We start from the raw sequence: 20,430 nt of genomic DNA, 5'->3' as shown, positions 1-20,430 counted from the left end.
CAGCAGGATCATTTCCCTTAGCTGTTTCACAGCACAAAGAGCTCAGCTGACAGAAAGCGGGCAACAGCTGAGACTATGTAAGGTACCTTCGGTATAGGTGACCCGAGATTGGTATAGCTATACCAGCACAGTTAAGTTACTGCAAGCTCAACAGCCCAACAGTTTAAAGCTCTCTTACACAGTTCCAGAGAGGGAATATCCTTCTGTGCTCAGCTGAATGGGGCGAACAGTTGTTCCTCCTCACCCCAGCTCACAAGAACAGACTCTCAGATATTCCAGTAAAATTGGCCTACCTGAACAGCCCCCCTTACATGCCAGGCTTCTTGGATGGCAAGCGTGTTCTGCCCTGCACCCTGCTCACATTAACGCGGGAAGCCTCATGGAAAACACCACACCTTCACATCAGGTCAAGATTATGTCTGCCTCATTTGGAGCTGGGGGAAGCAAGCACAGTGATGGTGCAGTCACACCATGCTCTTCGGGGTGCTTACACTCAAAGAAGAACACCACGCTCTCCTGGGGTGAAAAGCTGCAAATTTGTGTGGAGAGGTAGGAAAATGCAGCACTTGATTTCACAAATACAATTTTCTGATTTGAGGCATCTCTGTTACTATTAACTATTGGGGCTCTACTGGTATCACTGTATCTGAAAAGCTGAGTCCCATAGCTGTACCAGTACAGACTCAATGTGAATACCAGTCCCAGACAGCTCTCTTCTCAGGAACAGCATCTCATCCCCATGCTTCACACAGAAACACAAGTGGAGAGAACAGAGGAGACAACCCAAGGTCACACAATAACTTATAACTGCTCTTGCAATACCTGTTGATTGCTGGTTTTAAAAGGGACTGTGGCTTGTTAGCACACACTAACCTTAAAGAGTGGATAGACTTTCAGATCTGTTGTCTGTGAAGTATCAAAAAAAATAACCAAAGCCTGAAAGCCTGATTAGAAATACCATGGAAGAAATGTTTGCTAGAAAAGCAAGTTCTCTCTGAAGTCTCCCAAATAGAAGAGTCTTGAAGAAAACAGCCAGAGCACTGTGTCCTCACTTGTCTAGAGCAAGCTCAAAAGTCTTTGTGCTGTGAACACCCATGGGAGGTTACGTGATTAAGGGAAAAATTCTGTCTGCACCACCAGAATAAGTACGCAATGTATGAACATACCCTGAAGATATCTGACCTCTGCATTAAGGCCATAAGAGAGAGGTAGCCTCCATAGGACCAGCCATGAATGCCAACACGATCCAAATCAATGAAGTCATGCTGCGATGCTAAATACTGCAGCCCTTCCACCTGGTCATCAATTTCTATTTGTCCCTGGGAGAGGAGAGAAAAAGGTAAGTTTTGTTAGTTCCAGACAAAAGCTATACTCTCAGCTTTTTCCAAAGGTAACCACCTTCAGACCTTTTACTGCTTCTGTTTGTGCAGCACCCAACCACACACCAGCACTCCCCTGTGCTAGGCATGTTACAGAAAGATGACCCCTTTCCCCCCATATGACAATAAAGACATGCTAACCCTCCTCTTAACTATCCTTTTCTTCATTTGCCTCCTTGATTGGGGACAAGTAAGATTTTTTCAGTGGTTTTGCTTTTTGCTGTTATAAAAGCAAGGCTGCATTCTAGCTCTGCACATGAAAATGCCATTCCCAACACAGAGCACTGCACTGCAAAGCCAGCAGAGCCTGGCACAGGCCCTCCCTGCCTGTACACATGGCCAAACACATTCACCCTCTCCAGCCTGACACAGGAGCTGCCCTAAATAGTAACTCACACTGTGAATGAAACTCTCGTGCCTCATGGGAGCAGCAAAGCATATCTGGTGGGAGTCAGAGATCCCCTTGTGAACCACCTTGCATGATGCCAAGCTGGAGTTGCTTTGCAACCTCAAACCCTGACGTTATCTTTTTCTGACATTGAGTGTCTTTCCTCCCTCAAATCCACACTGCTCAGCTACACGCAGTTCCCCTCCCCAAACCTAGGCAGTGTCACACAGGCAGTGCTGGGCATCTGTGCCAAAACAGTGCTTCAGCTCAGGTAACACTGGGGCTCAAACTTGTCTCTGGCTGAAAACGAAGAGTCAGACTCAGAGCTCCACTTACCATTTTGTATTTAAAAGCTCCTTCAAACTTCAGCCCTCGGTGGCAGGACCCCCTGTTGTCAATGACAACAACAACGTAGCCTAAAGAGGCCAAAGTGTTCAAACGGAAATACTTGATTCCTTTAAACCGATTGTTCACTAGCTGTACCTGGAACAGAAGAAGAGCAATGACACTAACCACGTATGTAATCGAATCCAGAGGTCACCTCTTAACCCAATTTCAGATTTTATTTATATTTACCTTCCTTTGAATGTTTTCTACATTTTTATAACATAAAGTTTTCAAGATCTCTACTCCCTGCTGCAGGATTCCTTCTCCCTGCTTGTGGCCTGCTACGAAATAAACTCTCTTCCCCCCAGTAACCAAGCCATTCTGTGTCACAGATACGAAGAGCTGAACTGAGGTCCACTGCAGCACCAACGGGCATAGAGCAAGAGGGCGACTGCTGACAGCACAACCCAACCCCGAGCCTGCAGCTCTGCTCTCGACTCTCTGTTCTTTCCCAGGAGAAAATTCCCAGGGCACAGCAGAGTTGGGGGAACAAAAGCAGGACTAAGGGGTCACCTTCTCCTATTCACCAGTGGGAAAAGGAAGACTGGGGAGCAAGCTCTTTTACGCACGCACTGGTAACAGTCAGTGCTAACAGAGAGCTGAGGGGTCACATACACATGGGGGAAGAACAGGAGCTCCTACAGAGGAGGAGGAGATAGAACAGGGAACAGGGACTATCTGCATTCCCCTTTCTCCCAGCTCCAGCTCTGCTATTCCAAACCTGTTCTCAGACAGGATCAGTGCCTTGATCTATGACCTGGAGATCACAGCTGCTCACTGCACCTTCGGCTGAGCAGCTAGTCAGCAATCAGGAGAAATGCTGCACACTATCCTCAGCACACAGCAGGAACTGTTCATACAGGAGAGCAGTAGAGTGATCCAGGCCAGCTCACCCCACTGCTCACCAACACGCCACACTCACCTGAGGCCCTCCATAGATGAAGAGCACAGTGGGGTACTTCTTTCCAGGTTGCAGATTGTGAGGTTTGTACATCATCCCATAGAGCGTAAACCCGGTGGAGCTCTCGAAGGAAAACACTTCTGGGGGAATGTAATCAGGAAGAGGGCCTGCCACAGAAGGGAACGGAGAGTCTGGTTTAACAGGGAATGAATGAGTAACACAGCTCGGCTCCAGCCCTGCCCCATCACCAATCTTGCTGCAGTCCCAGTGGAGCTCTCCCAAGTTTTCCAGTGGATGTGGCTGGGACCAGGCAGAGACTGGGAATGCCCCAGCCCTAGGGAAGCTTTCTCAGTCTTATCACGTTCCCATCCCTGCTCTCCTCTGAACAGTAGTAACTATTCTCTGCTGACACAGCCACTACAGGTATCCCATCCCTTCCTAACCCCACTTAGGACTTACTGCATTAATACATGGGAAGCATAGGATATAGAGTATGCCTTGGGGAAGGGGAGATGAAAGGGAAGAGAAACGAAATGGAAAAATAAAAGCCTAAGAGCTGTCTCACAAAGACACGGGTAAGAAGCAGCACACAACTATTTAAGGAGCGTATGCCCCTCCCCAGAGGCCCAGAAGCATTATATATGCTCATTAGCAGGCATACAGCACAGAGTAAATGACCGCACTTAAATCCCTCTCCCGATGCTAAAACTGGCTTTCTACAGTTTCTACTGGCTCTGGCAGTAATTTCTACTCTAAATTCCTTCATGGCCAGTTTATATCCATTCGTTGCTGAGCTGAAAATGTCATTCAGGTACTTCCAAGAGCTCCTCACACAAGCATGAGTTTCAGAGACAAGTCTAGTCACCCACAACAGCAAACCTCAAGCAAGCATATTCTGGGATCTCTCTCATCCTGGGATCTCTCTCATCCTGGGATCTCTCTCATCCTGGGATCTCAGTTGTCCTTTTCCAGTTCCTTATCCATGCCATTACCTGCTGAATCTAAAATGGTAGCCCAGAATTCCTTTGTCCTATGAGCTGCATCATCTTCAGGTCCTGTCAGTCGGTAAAGTGACACACAGTGCGGGTTCTTCTGATTACTGTACTTGCTGATGAACATGTCACAATCCTAGGGAGAAAAAGAACATTATCTTCAACTCCTCAGTGTGGAGGCACAAGCAAAAGTGATCACTTTTTTTGGCGTTTAGATCTTTCAGAAGATGTTTATGGACCAAATTAAACCAGGAAGTCTGGGCTTTTTTGATAATAGCAGATAAGACTCTGAGAAGCTACAGTCCTTAGCCATACTGAGATATTAACACTCCAAAGTCAAAAATACACCCGCAAAACCAACAGTGGCATGAGGACCTTGTCACACATCCTCTTCTGGGTAAAGCATGCCCAGTTGAATGGGCTCCAGATGCCTGGAACCCTGCCCAACGCTGCCACAGGCTCATCTCCTCTGGTGATTGCTCTATAGCTTACTCAGGCAAAAAGAGCCAGGCTCAAACAGTTTCAAACAATTCATCCTGGCTCCTTTTGCCTGAGTGAGCTGAAGAGCAACTGAACTAGGAGGTCAAATCTGGTTTCCAGGGTGGGTTTACACACTCACTGTACAACATACAGGAGCACACACCACAGTGTAAAATCTACTTTTATTATATTCAAATACAGCCTTGTCTGATGATTGGTGAAGGACAAGACTGGCGGTAAGCTGCAGCACACCCAGCCAGCCCTGCCTATACAGGGCCTCACAGGCAAACAGGTACCTGGCTGACACAGCATGCGTGAGAGTAACCACGTTCTGTCAGCCGCTTTACTTCTCCAGGATTCTCGTAGTTCACAACGTACAAGTGATGCTCTAAAGGCGAGTCTTTTGTGCCTTGAAAGTACACCAGTTTTTTGGCTTCATCAACATAGATCTGTCAAAATCAAAACAACACATCCCTCACTATTGTTTCTTGCCAAAACAATACCCAGTTCTACCACCTCCAAGTCTCCCCCGCCCTGCCCCGCTTCCATAAAGCTGAGTTGTAGCCCAACAGTCTGCAAGGAATAAGCCAAATGACTGTTCTTACTGTCCACAAGTCTGTCAGTTATGATTTGCACACCTTGTTGCTCAGCTCTCTCCTGCAGGTCCGTTACTCTTCCCAGTCTCCCCTCGTTTGCTATGCTAAACAGAATCACAGAGTCATAGAGTAGTTTGGGTTGGAAGGGACCTTTAGAGGTCATCTAGTGCCTGCAACGAGCAGGGACATCTTCAACTAGATAAGGTCGCTCGGAGCCCTGTTCAATCTGACCTTGAATGTTCCCAGGGATGGGATATCTACCACCTCTCTGGGCAACCTGTTCCAGTGTTTCACCATCCTCATTGCAAAAAATTTCTTCCTTAGATCTAGTCTAAATCTACCCTCTTTTAGGACCAAGGCTGATGGCTTTAAACTATCACAACAGGCCCCACTAAAAAGTTTGTCCCCATCTTTCTTATATTCCCCCTTTAAGTACTGAAAGGAGACCTTAGGGTCTCCCTGGAGCTTTCTTTTCTCCAAGATGAACAACCCCAACTCTCTTGGCCTTTCCTCATAGCAGAGGTGTTCCAGCCCTCTGACCATGTGTGCGGCCTCCTCTGGACCTGCTGCAACAGGTCCATGTCTTTCCCGTGCTGAGGACCCCAGAGCTGGATGCAGTGCTGCAGGTGGGGTCTCACCAGAGCGGAGTGGAATTTCATGGAACATGTAGAATTTCCTCACTGCTGCCTCACAGTATTTTTGCTCCCTTCTCTTCCTCTTTAAGCCTTGAACTTAGTGGGGAAAACTCCTTGTTGACAAGGATCCGCACAGGAACATGCAAGAAAAGAAAACCAACCAATTTTGCCTGTGTTGCTTTCCCACGCTGCCACTACCAGGGAGTGGCAAGGTCCACTCTTCTCAGGGAGCAGAGCCTCACCAACACGACATGTACCGATTTGTGAGGCCCCAGAGACCATCTCCCTGCAGCATGTGTTGCTTGCAGGATATCCATGCAGCAAGAGCAGAGACTTACATTGGATCCATGTCTGCCAAGCACTTCCCATTCTCCACTGGTAATTGCTATCTCCTCTTTGATGGGGCACTTGAAGTCACCTGCAAATAACCAACACACAGAGATTTACACTTTCACATTTTACAAAACACATGGTCACAATAATACTTCTTCCTTCCAAACTTTTTTACTAGACTAGGAACCCAAGAGCAGCCTGCCTTTGCAGAAGACCCATACCTCTGCCAGCTCCCCAGACAAATATTAGAGCTAGTACTATTTAACATTCTCTGAAATTTATGTTAAAGGATTCACAGGATTCAACCTGAGGCCTGGACAGCTTGCTTTTTTTTTTTTTTTTTTTTTTAAATTATTTTGTCACTTGCACAGAAATAGAGGTTTTATACTGAAAAACGGGTGTGGAAAGGGAATCTCAGATGTCAAAAAATGGGGAATTTTTCAACAGGTTTTGGAACAACTCTGCTTTTATAAGACGGTTTCATTTCCCTTAGAATGAGCAAGATTTAGCAAGAAAAAAAGAAGTCTGATGCATTCAGAGAAATCTAATCAACCCAGGATATAATGCTATATGGGGAAAAAAAAAACCAAACCAAACCAATGGTTGCCTGAAACTAGGACTTCTAGTAAAATTAGGTGTGGTTTTTGTGCATGCAATGCTCACTAAGTGCCTTCAACACACACCAAGTAAATTAAGTATCACAGCATGAAACTGTAAATTAAAGAATACATGCTGTGGAAAAACCACTCTGGGAGCTTTGCACGCAGCTATATCATGCATCTGAGCAAGACCAAACTCAGACTGCAACTCAGAAGCACATGGTCCTTGAATTGTTTTGCTTGAAAGTACTCTTTCTGCATTTCCATTCGCAACAGCTGCCAGTAATTTTCTCCTACTAACATCCCTGTCTATACAGCAAAACCACAATTGTTTTTAAGAGCAAAGAGGAATTCTCTGAATAGTTGTCATATCATAGGTTTTGCTGCCAAGCACACATGTTCATTTTAAAGGGACAAACATGTGGGCCCACTCAGCCAGGGAGGCCCTCCACAGACCTTTTCACAGGGTGTCTAAAGCATGCTCTTTATCAGCCCCTCCGCAACCAATCTGCTTGAGTCCTGGTTTCGGCTGGGATGGAGTTAATTTTCTTCCTAGTAGCTGGCATAGTGCTGTGTTTGGGATTCAGTACTAGAAGAATGCTGATAACACACTGATGTTTTAGTTGTTGTTAAGTAGTGCTTATACCAGTCAAGGACTTTTTCAGCTTCCCCTGCTCTGCCAGGTGCACAAGAAGCTGGGAGGGGGCACAGCCAGGACAGCTGACCCCAACTGGCCAAAAGGGTATTCCATACCATATGATGTCATGCTCGGGGGGAATTAGATGGGGGGAGAGTGAGCGCTGCTCAGGATGGGCATCAGTCAGCAGGTGGTGAGCAATTGCATTGTGCATCACTTGTTTTGTATATTCTCTTACTGTTATTATTATTATTGTTATTCTTCTCTGCTGTTTTATTAAACTGTATTTATCTCAACCCATGGGTTTTACGTTCTTTTTTTTTCCCCAGTTCTCTCCCCATCCCACTGAGGGAGGGGGGGAGCAAGCGAGTGGCTGTGTGGCATTCAGCTGCCTGCCGGGTTAAACCACGACAGCTTGTAAAGGCTGACAGGCACTATGTTAGTTTTACTTGCAAAATCAAGTCCCGAACCAATGTGCATCTGTTAGATACATTGGACCCTGCACATCAGAGGTAGCCATGTTACTGCTATAATGATTAACCTTTGGCAAATTCAGCGCACAAACAGTCCCAAGATTGACAAGGAAAAGCCAACTAAGCGCATTTCACAGTATCACAAGGAGCTTGTTTCCCATGGGATTTTTTGAAACTTTTCCCTCTAGTCCATGAGGAAGACTCAGGGTTAAAACTAAGGCATGCTGAATACAGAATAACCCCTGCACAATTTCAAGAGGAATGACTGTACAGTGAAGTGGCTTCCTGGACAACAGCAGGTGTTTCCAAAAAGACAGTAATTCCTGTCACCTGGAAGGACATTTATTTCCTCACTAGTCGGCAGCAAATGCCCAATTAAGGCAAAAGAGTAATTTCACTTACTTGGAGCAGGGAGGCCTCCACATGACCGTTTATATTTGCTCTCCTTCAAAACTGAGATGACTTTGTACAGGTGCCGGAATCCTGTTTTACACTCAGAGGCAAAAATGAACTCTATCTCATCTTCGTTGGTTTGAGGGAAAACGTAAAAGATATCATGGATCTGTGGAGACAGAGCAGTGGATTATTGTTAACAGCAAGACCTTGGCACTTAAGTCACACATAATAAGTTCCTCTGATTGATCAAGGCAGACAACACTGTTCACACTAGCAGGGTGCAGCACTGTCCCTTACTGGGAGAACCCGTTAAGCTTATGGGCCAGGGCAGTGTCTGTAGACAGTGGGCACATACGCTGCGCAGCTCCAGACTTTTTGCTAGTCTAACTCCTAACTTCTGGCCACCAAACTAAGTTTTTCTGCACCTGCCTTTCTAGCTTAGGTACAGAGGTGGGTCCAGCTCTGCAGACAGCATGAGAGCCACTCAGAGAAGCTAGAGTTCAGTGGCCTCCTCTGTCCACTGCTGTCTAGAAGCCCACAAGTGAAAGGTTATTTAAAGAAAGATGAGCTGACATCATCTTCCCCACTCATGAAGATGCCAACTCTTGCTTCAAGGGACAATCTTTTGAGGGACTCGGGAGCATTTATCTGTACAGTATGAGCCACCAGTCAAAAACCACTTCAGCCAATAAAAATAATAGAGAAAGGACAACTCACTGCACCATCCTGAAACCATGCACACTATTACTAAGGAGAAAACATGGTATAATAGAGAACACTCGCTGTATAGAGTTCATTCACCGGAAGGCTTTGCGTAAATGGTCTCTTCTGAAAGATCCAACTACCTGTCAGTGATTGATGGTCCTAGGCCTTCCTGCACCCTGGCACACCTCCAATGGGATGTCCTTTTACAGACATCGATCTTTATCTGCAGAAGTGTGAACAGCCCTCATTTTTACACCATTAGCCTAGCACACAGCATTAGCCTAGTGTCTGGTCTCACAGCCCAGGCCCTAGGGCATATCTCCGATAACATTACACACAAAGCTATTTCACCAAACCATGTGTAGTTAAGGAGGGGTTTTAGTGACTGTTAGCAGACTCTTGGGACTTGTTCACCCACTATAATTAGATACATCTTTGTTGGCTGAAGAATACTTCATTTGCTGGTACTGCTGCTGGTGAACAACTGGCACCAAGAAGCCTGAGGGTGTCAGTGGCTAACAGGCTGCCCTGCAACACCAGAGCCGGGGGCTCTGCACCTAGCTCTGTCTGACCACTGTGCAGTCTCAAGCAAAGCAGCTCTGCTTTCAGATCCCAAATCTCTCTGTTCTCTACATACGTTTTTTTTTTTAATGGCAGAAAGCACAGAATATGCACAGAACTTGCACAATGGGAACATTCTCCTAGGCAGCACAGCAACACCAACGTTGCTTCAGTGCTACAAGTAGGGTCTTGAACAACAACCTGTCAGAGAAGGCTGAAATTCAAATTCTTACATTTATCCAGATGTCTGTTGTTTCTTCATAAATAATGAAAGGTGTAACAGAATCTGGTACAGCATCGATAAGTTTCTGTCTTTCCATTGCATCATCTTCTGCAGGGATGAATAATGCAGGAGGGATCAAGACTATCTGAAGTCGAGTTTGGGAGCGATCCAGTAAGATGGACCAGATGCTGTTGAGGAGACAGATATTAGAGAAAATAACATGCAGCCATGAGTATTAGACAGGTCTGAAAATCTCGACAGACACTCATTAGCACTAGGCATTTTAAGGGAGTCAAGAATGTTCAACTTCAGATTAAGCACAAAGCCACATGTAAAATTCACCCACATAAACAACACAAGAACTCATTTCACTTCATTTTGATATTGCATAAGCACTGCCGGTTCAAAAGTTTAATTAATTCTATTCTCCCAGATTTGAATTGTGCTTTAGGGGAGAAAGAGAAGAGAAAAATCAGAGGGAATAATGAGCAGAAAAATTTCAATTGAAATTTCAGGGTACTTGTAAAAATACTAGTGTTTTAAATCTACACCTGGCAGAGAATAATACTGGCACCAAAATGGACTGGCAGCAGAGCCTGCCATACTTCCGATCACTTTACATGTAGCTCTAACAATAGTCCCACAAAAAGCAAGACAACGGAGCAAATGTGTCCCTGCATTTCTTCCACATTTTGGGGGGGGGTGTGGGGAGGGCGGAAATAAATTAAAAAGGTGAAAGCCATCTTTAGATTCAAGAACTGGAGAAGTGCAATTCTGGAGAAGCTTCTGGTCAGTTAGAAACACTGTACTACATCATCTACAGGGTTAAAAATGACATGCAAATGTAAGTAGCACTTACAGCAGGTTTTCTGATCAGTAAGTCTGGTCAGCAAGGATGGTCCAGTGGTTAGGGCGCTAGCCTAGGGCCTGGGGGACCTGGGCTCATTTCTCTCCTCAGCCACAGACTTCCTGTGTGACCATGGCAAGTCACTTAGCCTCTCTGGGCTTCAGTTCCCCATCTGTAAAATGGGGATAATAGCACTGCACTCTCTCTCACAGGGATGCTGAGAGGACACATACATCAAAGGCTGTGAGTGCCCAATACCAAAGCAATAGGGCCAGGTACCAGAGAAAGAGACAAGGAGAACTCTGTTTTGGTTTTTGGAAAAATCATCCCCTTTGCACAAACAAGTTTGTAGCAATGTAAAAATGAAAGCAGGCTTAAGCTTAAGAAGACAAGAGACCACTACATTCTGCTTCTGACTGTATTGCCCCAAACCCTCTAAGCAGAGACAGGATTAACATACGCACTATTTTCCTTCTGGCGTCCACCCAGCTCTAGCAATGTACTCTACTCCTTCAAAGAGGATCTCGAACGGCTGAACTAGCTCTTTATCCACAACATCTGCAATCTGTTGACAAAGCAGCAATTCAGTGACACTGAGATGAACCCCCCCAACCAGTTTTCATGCACGATGAGAGGCTGGACACAGAAGATTTCTTCTGCGCAGCTCATGCAATTTAGATTTTTCAGTCTTTGCAACACAGGGGATTCAACCCCGCCTGTAGCCAAACACCAGCAGAGGAGAGCTGCACACTACCAGCACAGCCAGGGCTGGGACTTGAGAATCCTGGATGCTGCTCACAAATCCATCGCTCATCTTGGACAAGTCACTTGAACACTCAGTTTCCCCACATAAAGGGGAGGTGATTTGTACCAAGCTATTTTGTGTTTTCATCAGTAGATGTTGAACATCCTGCCTGACATCCAGTTATCAACATGGTTCTAATTCATGATATATAGTTCTGCAGTCTGTCCCTGCTAGGACTGGGAACAATCACAGTGGTACCCAAAGGGTCCTGATGGCTTTCCCTGCCTTTGCTGGCTGATGTCAGCATCGCTATCCCAGCAGGTGACTGCTGATGGCTGAAGTAGCTCAAGAGTAGAGACAATCCCAATAATGTATGGCTGTTACTGTATCTATTTGGTAAGATTAATTTCCCAGATGTTCGAAGATCTTGGACTGGGCTATGGAAATGTTTGCATCTGTTAAAAAATCCCAGGGTGAAAGCAAAGTTCATCTCTTTCCACGTGTTCATGCTTTTGTAAGGTGATACATTCTCTCTCCAATCAAATTTTCCCAATATCTGCAGCCAATCAAGAGATCTGTTGCAGAGGGTCTAACCATCCACACCTAAAATATTCTGCTCTGCAGCTGAATTCATAAACCAGTAGTAGGGAAGGAAAGCACAGCCCTGAGAAATACTGCTGCACACACAGACACCAAGTATCTGCATAGGAATGAGTCAAGTACACTGCCTCCAGAGAAGCCATTAAGCTATCACAACCAAGAAAATTCCATTGTACTGAACTGGAAAATGAATTTTACGAAAAGAGAAATCACAGCAATTATATTTATTTGGAAAACAAGCAGAACATAGAACTTACTCTGCCTTCCGCATTGATTGTCACTTCAGATATCTTGAAAGTGACCTTTGGATTTGCTGTACCTATAAAAACAGATGTTAGCAGTCAGGCACCAGTTGTTTGCTTCCAAGAGGGCAGACTTGAACTGTGGATTATTGTGGTGTTATTCATACAGAACCAGAAAAGGCAAACAGCAGAATGCTCTTTGATCAAATAGCCTACTTGCACGCGTGAGGGACAGCACAGAACCAGGCAGGGAAAAAAGAAACTGCAAGATGAGGCAGATTCAGTGGACGTAATCCTTCAAACAGATCCGATCAAGAGCCATGGTACAGTCAGTCTTCTCTCCCACAGTCAAAGGATGAATGTACTAGTTGGAAGCAAATTCTCAGGAGTGATCAGGACAGCAAAGCAAGCATTGGTTTACTGTTTGGCTGTTATGTTCAAGGTGGTACAGAGAAAGTGATTTAGTGCCAAAAAGCATCTGTGAAAATTAAACTGTGAAAATTATACGCTTAAAAACCTATTGCCATGACTAGTGCACTTAAGATAATAAAGCTACATATTTGGGCTGAACACTGAAAATCTGGAGTTAGCTCTTTACACAAAGCCCGCACAAAGCAGCAACTCATCCTGCTGTACAGCACCTGTGGTGCTAAATGCTGGGGTCTGCTCCACAGCAAGAAAAGAGGGACAACAAAGAATAAAGCCGCTGCCAGTTGATCCACAAGAAGCCACATACGGCAAATTCCACGTACTCTGAATAATCTCCAATGCTGCTGTGAAGTACTCCCACTTCATCAACCCAGTTTATATATAAAAACTGATGTACTGAGGTGAAGTGACTTGCCTTGGGCCATAGTGCTGGCCTATTTAAGTACTTACCTTCTCCCTGGGAAGAATTTTCTCCACTACCTCAAGCTTTGCCCTTATAATGGCCCACAGAAAAAGGGCTATTGCCCCTGCAGCTCAGACTGGAAACTAAGGCCCAGAGATTAAAACCTAGCTGTTTAGGGTTTTTTTGGCTTTTTTTTTTAAGGGATTTGGGCTTTGGTCAGCTCATTTTCCTGAACTGCTGAAACTTAGCATTGAACAAAGCTATGACAAAATACCCTCAGAAATCGGGGTGTACACAAGTGCTGAAAAAACATGAGGTGTTCTCTCTCACTTCCCAGGCTAACACTGAGCCTTTCTTCCTCCTTGAGACAAGTAGTAAATCAGGATCATAAGCAGAAAACTTTTCCCAGTGGATCAGGGAATCTGCAAGATCTGAATGAATTCTGCAGTGTGAGACGGTCAGCCAAACATAAGATATTTCTCAAAAAACCGAAGATTTCAGGAGTGAGGAAAGAGAGTGAACCACTTATCTGTGAGCAACATGCCCTGCTGTTACAGCAGAGCAATCTCAGAAGAACAAGGGTTGGACTGTTTCCAGATTTGCCCCATACACCTCACATATGCCAGTGAATCATCCCGCCGCTTCCCTGCTTCCAATGGCACTCCACTTAACGTGCTTCAAGCCTACCCTCACTGCTTTACTGCTGAAGCCTCTGGATCATTTACTCTTTGGAAATATGACAACAGGGGGTTTTCCTGGTAGGCTGTAAGCATGCTGAGTTTGTTTTTCAAAGTCCAAGAGCAACCACGGAGACCACAGTCCTTCAGAACTTCAAATATCAGGGTACTGCCAGCAGCTAAACAGAAACCCTCCCAAAAAAAACCCAAAGGCCATAATTCTGCAGCTATTCCCTCAGAGACACAGGGCTGTAATGAGAATCAACTCCTAACAACTCAGATCTGCCAGGATCTGAGACAGCAGGTCCAAAACAGCGACAATCAGATAGGGTTTCTACCAACTCCTGAGACACCCAGACTCAGAGCTCTTAGTAACCACATGGCTGGAATATCAGCACAGTCAGCAGTGACTAATCTAACCTCCAAAGCAGCAGTTTCCCCAAATACATTTCCACCACCTGGACACCAATTCAAAGACTACTCAACACCTCTCCAACAATCCTCTGCTCTAGGCTAGGAATGTCACTACAGTCAGGCACATGGAATAAAATATGTGTCTCCCAGAAATGGAGATGTAAGGTATCAGGGTCTCACCAGTTTTGGGGTATCGGAAGGAATCTGTTCTTCTTGTTTCCAGCATGGGCGATGTGACATGAATAATTTCCACCTCTGACTCATCATTTTCTTCATAAAGAATTCGAATAACTTTACCCCCATTCAGTGCTGTAAATGAATTAACATTTCCTGGTCAGAACAGCTCTCATTATCGTTATTGGAGGCATCAATATTGTCTCAGGAGCACAAGCATGTTGGAAGGATGACAAAAAAGCCAAAGTTTGTGATTCATGTTTCATTAAGCAGAACACTATGAGACTCTTACAACTCCTACCACCATTGTGAGACAGAAAGTCTCTTCCCCCGTAATGTGCTCACAAGGCCACTGTAACGTGCCCATCGCTGCAGATAGTTCAAAAGGAGCTATCTTGCATAAAGACAAATAACAGAAAGGAATAACTCTGCACTGGACAGCACAGTAGGGGGCCACTACTTGTGCCTGTCAGACACACTGGATCCACCACACTTACTTGGTTGTGCCTTTGGGCTCCACCAGTAGCCAGTGTATCTGTCAAACTCCTCCTGGAGCACAAAAGTAGCCACACCGGCAGATTTTGGATCCTCCTCAACATTGGCCAGCTCTAAAAAAAAGATGCAAAAGAATTAGTTTGCGATGTACTACAGAATCAGACTAGTTCTGCATTATCCAAAACATGGCCCAAGTTCACCCCCCTGGGAACAATTACATGATTATAAATCTGACTTCTCAGCAGATTTGTTTTCTGTTTCCAACCTGCTCTGTTGATTTATTTAGGGAGGATCCAATCCTCTCTGACATGGCAGCTTCTTTTAGGAAAGGCAAGCCATCCTCTCTTCTTACTCCTACCCAATTAGTCTCTTTGATTTTCTATGTACTAGTCAAAGAAAGAAAATGTTCTCTCTACCTGAGCTCAGTGAATTGGAACCACAACTTTTAAGAAAATCAAAGAAAAAAAAAAAACAAACAAACCCCGAAGCTTTCTGAACAATTGAAACTGAAAATATCAACATTCAGGAAAATGAAAGCATCAGTATTTCATTCACTGTACAAACCAAAAGTAACAGACTTACATAACATCTCAACATAATGACATATCCATAGGGCTTCACTATTTTTCCTGTTACCCTGGAGGTAACTTAGCAGCGCTCCATAAATAATTATCATCTGAGAAGGAGTCATTGCTACAGTTTATTTTTAATGTACTTACATAATATTTTAATATTTAACATTTAAATAAGCTAAAGCAGTATTATAAAGTGTCATAAATTTTAATTTAATGAAAATTTAAATGATATCGTTTAAATGCAAAGTGTGATTTACATACAAATCGCAATAGGTATTTTAAAAGTGGTTTATCCACACTTTCCCATTTTCCTTCCTCCAGGATACATGTCTAAAACAGAGTTGGAGAGGGTAAGAAGCAAAGACCTAAGTTACTGAGCATGAGGGGCCAGCAGAAGCCACAGTGCTATTCAGAAACTGTCTACACTGTTTCTAAAAGGCCTGCAGCCTGATTTCACTGACAGAAACTTTCCTCCAGCTCTATTCCACCCACAGCTCCTCCACACAAAAAAAGGCTGTTCCAGCAAAAAGGAATGTGCTGTGTTTCAGGAGAAGAACCCTTCCATATGTATTCAACAAATAACTCACTTTGCCAGATTCCACAGTGCAGGGGAAAGAATCATCCCACAATATTTGCACTAGAAGAGATATGTAGAATGTGACAAACAAGGTGGAATAAACAGTGTCCGTTCCCCCAGATTTCAGAAGAACCCCTAGTGCCATTGCTTAATTCAGTCTAGCAAGAACAAGTGCAGAGGAGGTGGAGAGATTTTAATTCAAGATGCATTACCATGGTGCACAAATGTTAGCCTCCTTTCTTCTCTGGTTTCTATATTAGATATCCAGATGTCATTGCTGTGGATAAATGCAATCCAATTTGGATCAGCTGGACAAAGCTTAGGATCCATACGGATATTTGGACAACTGGTCTCTACCAGAACGGGTCTTAAAGGCTGTTGCTGTTTGAAAGGAAAAAAAAAAAAAAAAGGCACAGTAAATTATAACAACACATGGACACTTACAGAAACTAAACTGGATGAGATCAGAAGGTCTCCAAGACCACAGTAATGTGGACACTGACTTTAAATACACAAGTTTACAACAGAGCAATCTATCAATTTTAAACACAGAAAAACACTATGCAGATATTTTATAGGGAATGTTGTACTTCTACCATGGTTGCACAGATCCCACCAGCACCTCTTTCACCAGTGCTGAGGATTAGCCACAAATCTGAAGGCAGCTTGCCTAGAGAAGCCTGGCACGCTCTTAAAGAACAGCACCCTAAAAAGGGGCCAGCAGAACATACAATCTTGTCCTCCAAAAGCAGCTCAGGGTACAGCAAATTCCCCCTGACAACAGTGTTAGACAGACATCAGGCATTTGTTATTATAATAAGAAATCATTTCAGCTTTGAAGTCCAGCTTCAGCACCAGCAGAGTAAAGGCTGCTTGTTCTGCAAGTTACAGAGCCAAATCTTGTAACACATACAGCGCTGACTGCTGAACAGTGACCTCTAAACCACAGCTTGGGAACAAAAGCTGCCTCTGATGTGACTTCTGACTACACGACAGAGCACGGAGCATCACAGCCTTTGTGTTGCTTTTTATTGGCATTGCTACTTATGAAAAATCAACAAAACCTGGTGTCCTGCTTTGCTGCCACGGTTCCTGCTATTTCTTGCCATTCTCCATCTGAGGTTCTACAACCATGGAAATGCATCCCTGTGGAGGACTTCTCTGTATTTCAAGGGTTGTCAAGGCTACTTGCCATGCTAGTGCAGCATAACTGATGTAACATGCTCTGCTTTCGCTCCAAGCCAAAGGAGCTTCTAGCCACAGGGAAGTAGCACTGCAGAAAACAGGAGAGATGAGTAAACTCACAGTGAATCCATGAGGGCCTCCATCTTTTACGTGATAAATTCCACTCCCAGCCTGAAACAGAAAGGTGCCGCTTTCTCGGTGGTAATCATAAGAGGCAATCCCAATGGTGCCAATTCGCTTCCTCTCCCGTAGCAACTCCTCTTCACGGGAGTACATCCCATAGTCCAGGATGGCCTGAATATGGGCAGAGAAGCACAATCACCACCTCTGTTCTGCATGTCTTACTATACTGTCAGAGCATCTCTGCATGCCAGGCTTCCAGGAGCAGATGGCTGTGCAGACACCCTCCTCCTCCAGAATCCTGCTGGCGGCTAGAAGCCTGCTCCTGCTTGTGCCTCTGCCATCAGCACTTGTAGGTGCGGGCTATGATCGGATCCTACACAACTGTAAACCTGACAGCCACTTCTCCCATAGCAAGGCCAGCATTATTTTCAATATATGCTTGTATAAGGAAGATCAGACTGAAGGTCTGTCATTTCTAGAACAAGCAGCAGAGTCTTTGCTAACTTTTGCAAAGATACAGAGTGACTGGTCTGGTGGGAGGAGAGCACAGCATGCATTTTACGTCTGGTTGACAGCCTCAGGAAATAACATGGGAAAAAGCACACCTAATTCCAGAGGGGGTTTGTCCCGCCTCCTCCAACCTGCCATGGTGCATGGGGTGGGACTGGTGCCAGGTTGCTATGCGCAGAGGTGAAAAGGGGACACACGTCCCTGTGAGTGGAAAGGAATCCTCTGCTCCAGCATGAGTCACAGAGCCATTGACTGACTGATCCACAGGGGGACTCATCACTTCCCCCTGCAAGACAGTGATTATTGGAGACTACAGGCTCCTTCAGCAATGCCCAGGATCTCACAGCAGAGAACTTGATGCAAATTAGCACTTGCAATCTCTGCTGGCAAAGGAGGAATCATCCAGCACACACAGTTTTTACAAGGCGCAAAGGCTGCAATTCCAAACACTGATGAGAAAGCTGTGCTTGTTTTTGAGATGGCTGCAGAGTTAGCCAAGTACAAGGAGAAGAGAGAAGAATGTTTAAGACAAACTCCAAATTTTAATGATGGCTTATAGGTGTAACCCCAAAGCCTGGGTACTTGCTACGCTGCCAAGAAGCAAGAAAGAAACCAGGACCCACCGGAAAAAGATCCAAAAGGGGCTTCCAGGAAAGCAACAGGACGGCAGCTTTGTTTATGGTTTTGGGAATTTCAGAGTAGAAGAGTGTATTCTCCCTGTTTTCCCCAGACATTGCTATTGTGAAAGTGAGAAGAGAAAAAAAAAAAAAAGGTATATTAGCTTTCTGTTAACAATCCAAACCCTCTCAAAGGATACCGAGGAACAGTTTCACAGGCCCTTCCTACCAGAGAAAGTACTGACAGTCTTTGCGCTGCAGCCTCGCTCTGGGAATTCACTGCTTCACAGAAATGCAAGTCACGGAAGGCAGAGAACAAGGAAATACACCCAGTACACCCAGGCTTACCCGATGCTGCCTGAAGCATATCTGTGACTTCCTGAAGGCTGGGGGCCCTTTCTGCTAATTCCCCAGGCTGGAATACAGCAAGATGTAGCTCGTGTTTCAAAGATAATGTGTCTTTAGGAAGGTGTGAATGTCCCTTTCCTGCTCCTCTCCCTCAGTACTATTCAGATTTCTGAAAGCTCCTGCCAAGGCGCACAGGGATCAGCCAGAGGGAGCCATGTGTGCCCTGGGGAAGGCCAAGCCTGACCTACAACTCAGGAAGTGGCATATAGGAAACTAAAGCTCATCTCAACTGGGGTCAGCCTTAATCCACCCTCAACATGCTTGAATTCAGCATCATTCAAGGGTTATGACCCTCACCCTCTGAAAAGGGGAAAAAGAGACAGATCAGCAGCTTTCCAACTATGTCACTGTACAGCACATTCAAAGACTCTGTGAATCATAAATCAGAACTTAAGCAACTAGCCCGAGCAGCAAGCAATGGGGCTAGAACACAGTTCTGGCTCCTAGGCCTTTGCTCTGCCCATTGCTTCTCCTCTTCACCCAGTTTTTCATGGACTTGCATTCAGCTAGTGGAGATTTTGACATAAGCATTCCTCTACCACAAAGCCTGCTCCAGAAAGCCACCCAGAAGGTTGCTCACAGTATCGTTTACAGTGCCAAATCACTTCAAGCACAGCTGCAACTTAGAAATGCAGATATATCAAGTGAACGCTAATTTGGGAAACAATGCAGAAGTGAGGCACTGAGGCCAAGAAAAAAAACTACATTAAGTTCTTCATTATCAAGAACAAAATTACTGAGAAAAACATTTACTCTTTAAGCTGCCCACATCCTACACTGCTATTTATTCCCTCCAGAATCCCTGAAAAACCTACTCCATCAGTAGCTGAGGCAGAAAGGACTTTCAAAATTCCATTTATAATCTCTGCTTCAGAAGGAAACTTTGAAGGAGAAAAAGGTTCTACCCACTAGTTGTAATTAAAAGAAAGGAGATCAAACCGACACAGCTTTTGGAGAGGGGATATCGTACTTGGAGTGAGATAAAATGGACCAAACAGACTTAACCCATCCTCCCAGCCAGGGAACATGCCCCAAGGGTCACTTTGTAGTTCTTTTCCAGCTCCAACAGCCCTAAAAAGTCACCTCCAACCTCACCATTTCTGTGGGAGATTACACCACAAGTTTTAATGAGGCATTGCAATCATGATCATGACATCTGACCAGTCAATCTGGCCTGAAATCCATTCTGATTTAAGCACCAGAAACACCCCACTCTCAAGAACAGTCAAACCCCAACAGCCTCTGCAGTGACTGTTTAGACAAGACCCAGGCAGTCACAGCAAGCTTACCCAGATAGTAGATCCTATCGGAATGAGGTCCTTCAGGATCATTTTTCTTCACAAATGTGAAGTCATGAGGGGCTTTTGCCATCATGTACCCATGATACTTCCGCGTATCTGTGAGCAGTTTCCGAAGCTGGCTCCAGGAATGTCTCTCTACATAGAAAGGTTCCAGTTTTGGCTGCTCCTCTCTCTGGACCTGCTCCTCACAGCCCGCAGTTTCAAAGATTTCAAGGCCCGGCTGTTCAGTTTCCATGGCTGCTGCCATGTTGCATGTTTCTGGAAGAACAGAATAGCAGGGGTTCAGCATTCATTCCAGTAACCCAGCAAACATTCACTTCAGACTCCCAAAACACACCACAGCAAAAGCACTGTAAGAAAACCACCACTTCATGTGAAGAAAAAAAACCAAACAACCACAGCTGGATGAAGAGGATGAGGGAA

General features: G+C 44.9%; 1 protein-coding gene across 6 annotated transcripts in view; it reads right to left on the bottom strand.

Annotated features, from left to right (window-relative positions):
- Positions 1 to 20,420, bottom strand: part of DPP8 (dipeptidyl peptidase 8) — a 27,386-nt gene extending 6,966 nt beyond the window's left edge. Inside the window, exons 1-17 of one of the 6 annotated variants that reach the window (XM_035902522.1) lie at positions 19,996 to 20,420; positions 18,305 to 18,417; positions 17,169 to 17,342; positions 16,076 to 16,244; positions 14,714 to 14,824; positions 14,223 to 14,351; positions 12,135 to 12,196; positions 10,997 to 11,097; positions 9,696 to 9,873; positions 8,203 to 8,362; positions 6,097 to 6,176; positions 4,824 to 4,976; positions 4,048 to 4,183; positions 3,077 to 3,222; positions 2,104 to 2,250; positions 1,167 to 1,319; positions 224 to 434 (exon numbers count right to left, since the gene is read on the bottom strand). In XM_035902522.1, coding sequence (XP_035758415.1) covers positions 414 to 434; positions 1,167 to 1,319; positions 2,104 to 2,250; positions 3,077 to 3,222; positions 4,048 to 4,183; positions 4,824 to 4,976; positions 6,097 to 6,176; positions 8,203 to 8,362; positions 9,696 to 9,873; positions 10,997 to 11,097; positions 12,135 to 12,196; positions 14,223 to 14,351; positions 14,714 to 14,824; positions 16,076 to 16,244; positions 17,169 to 17,342; positions 18,305 to 18,417; positions 19,996 to 20,296 — 2,334 coding nt within the window. In that variant the 5' untranslated portion in view covers positions 20,297 to 20,420 and the 3' untranslated portion in view covers positions 224 to 413. Of the gene's footprint in view, positions 1 to 223; positions 435 to 1,166; positions 1,320 to 2,103; positions 2,251 to 3,076; positions 3,223 to 4,047; positions 4,184 to 4,823; positions 4,977 to 5,761; positions 5,872 to 6,096; positions 6,177 to 8,202; positions 8,363 to 9,695; positions 9,874 to 10,992; positions 11,098 to 12,134; positions 12,197 to 14,222; positions 14,352 to 14,713; positions 14,825 to 16,075; positions 16,245 to 17,168; positions 17,343 to 18,304; positions 18,418 to 19,995 lie in introns of those variants that run through there. The other 5 variants (XM_009647103.2, XM_035902521.1, XM_035902523.1 and 2 more) reach the window with 5 other exon arrangements.
- Between the last annotated feature and the right edge of the window lie 10 nt (positions 20,421 to 20,430).

Source organism: Egretta garzetta, unplaced genomic scaffold, assembly GCF_000687185.1.
Source record: "Egretta garzetta isolate BGI_Z169 unplaced genomic scaffold, ASM68718v1 scaffold549, whole genome shotgun sequence".
Taxonomy (NCBI): domain Eukaryota; kingdom Metazoa; phylum Chordata; class Aves; order Pelecaniformes; family Ardeidae; genus Egretta; species Egretta garzetta.
This window is presented reverse-complemented; position numbering and strand designations above follow the sequence as displayed.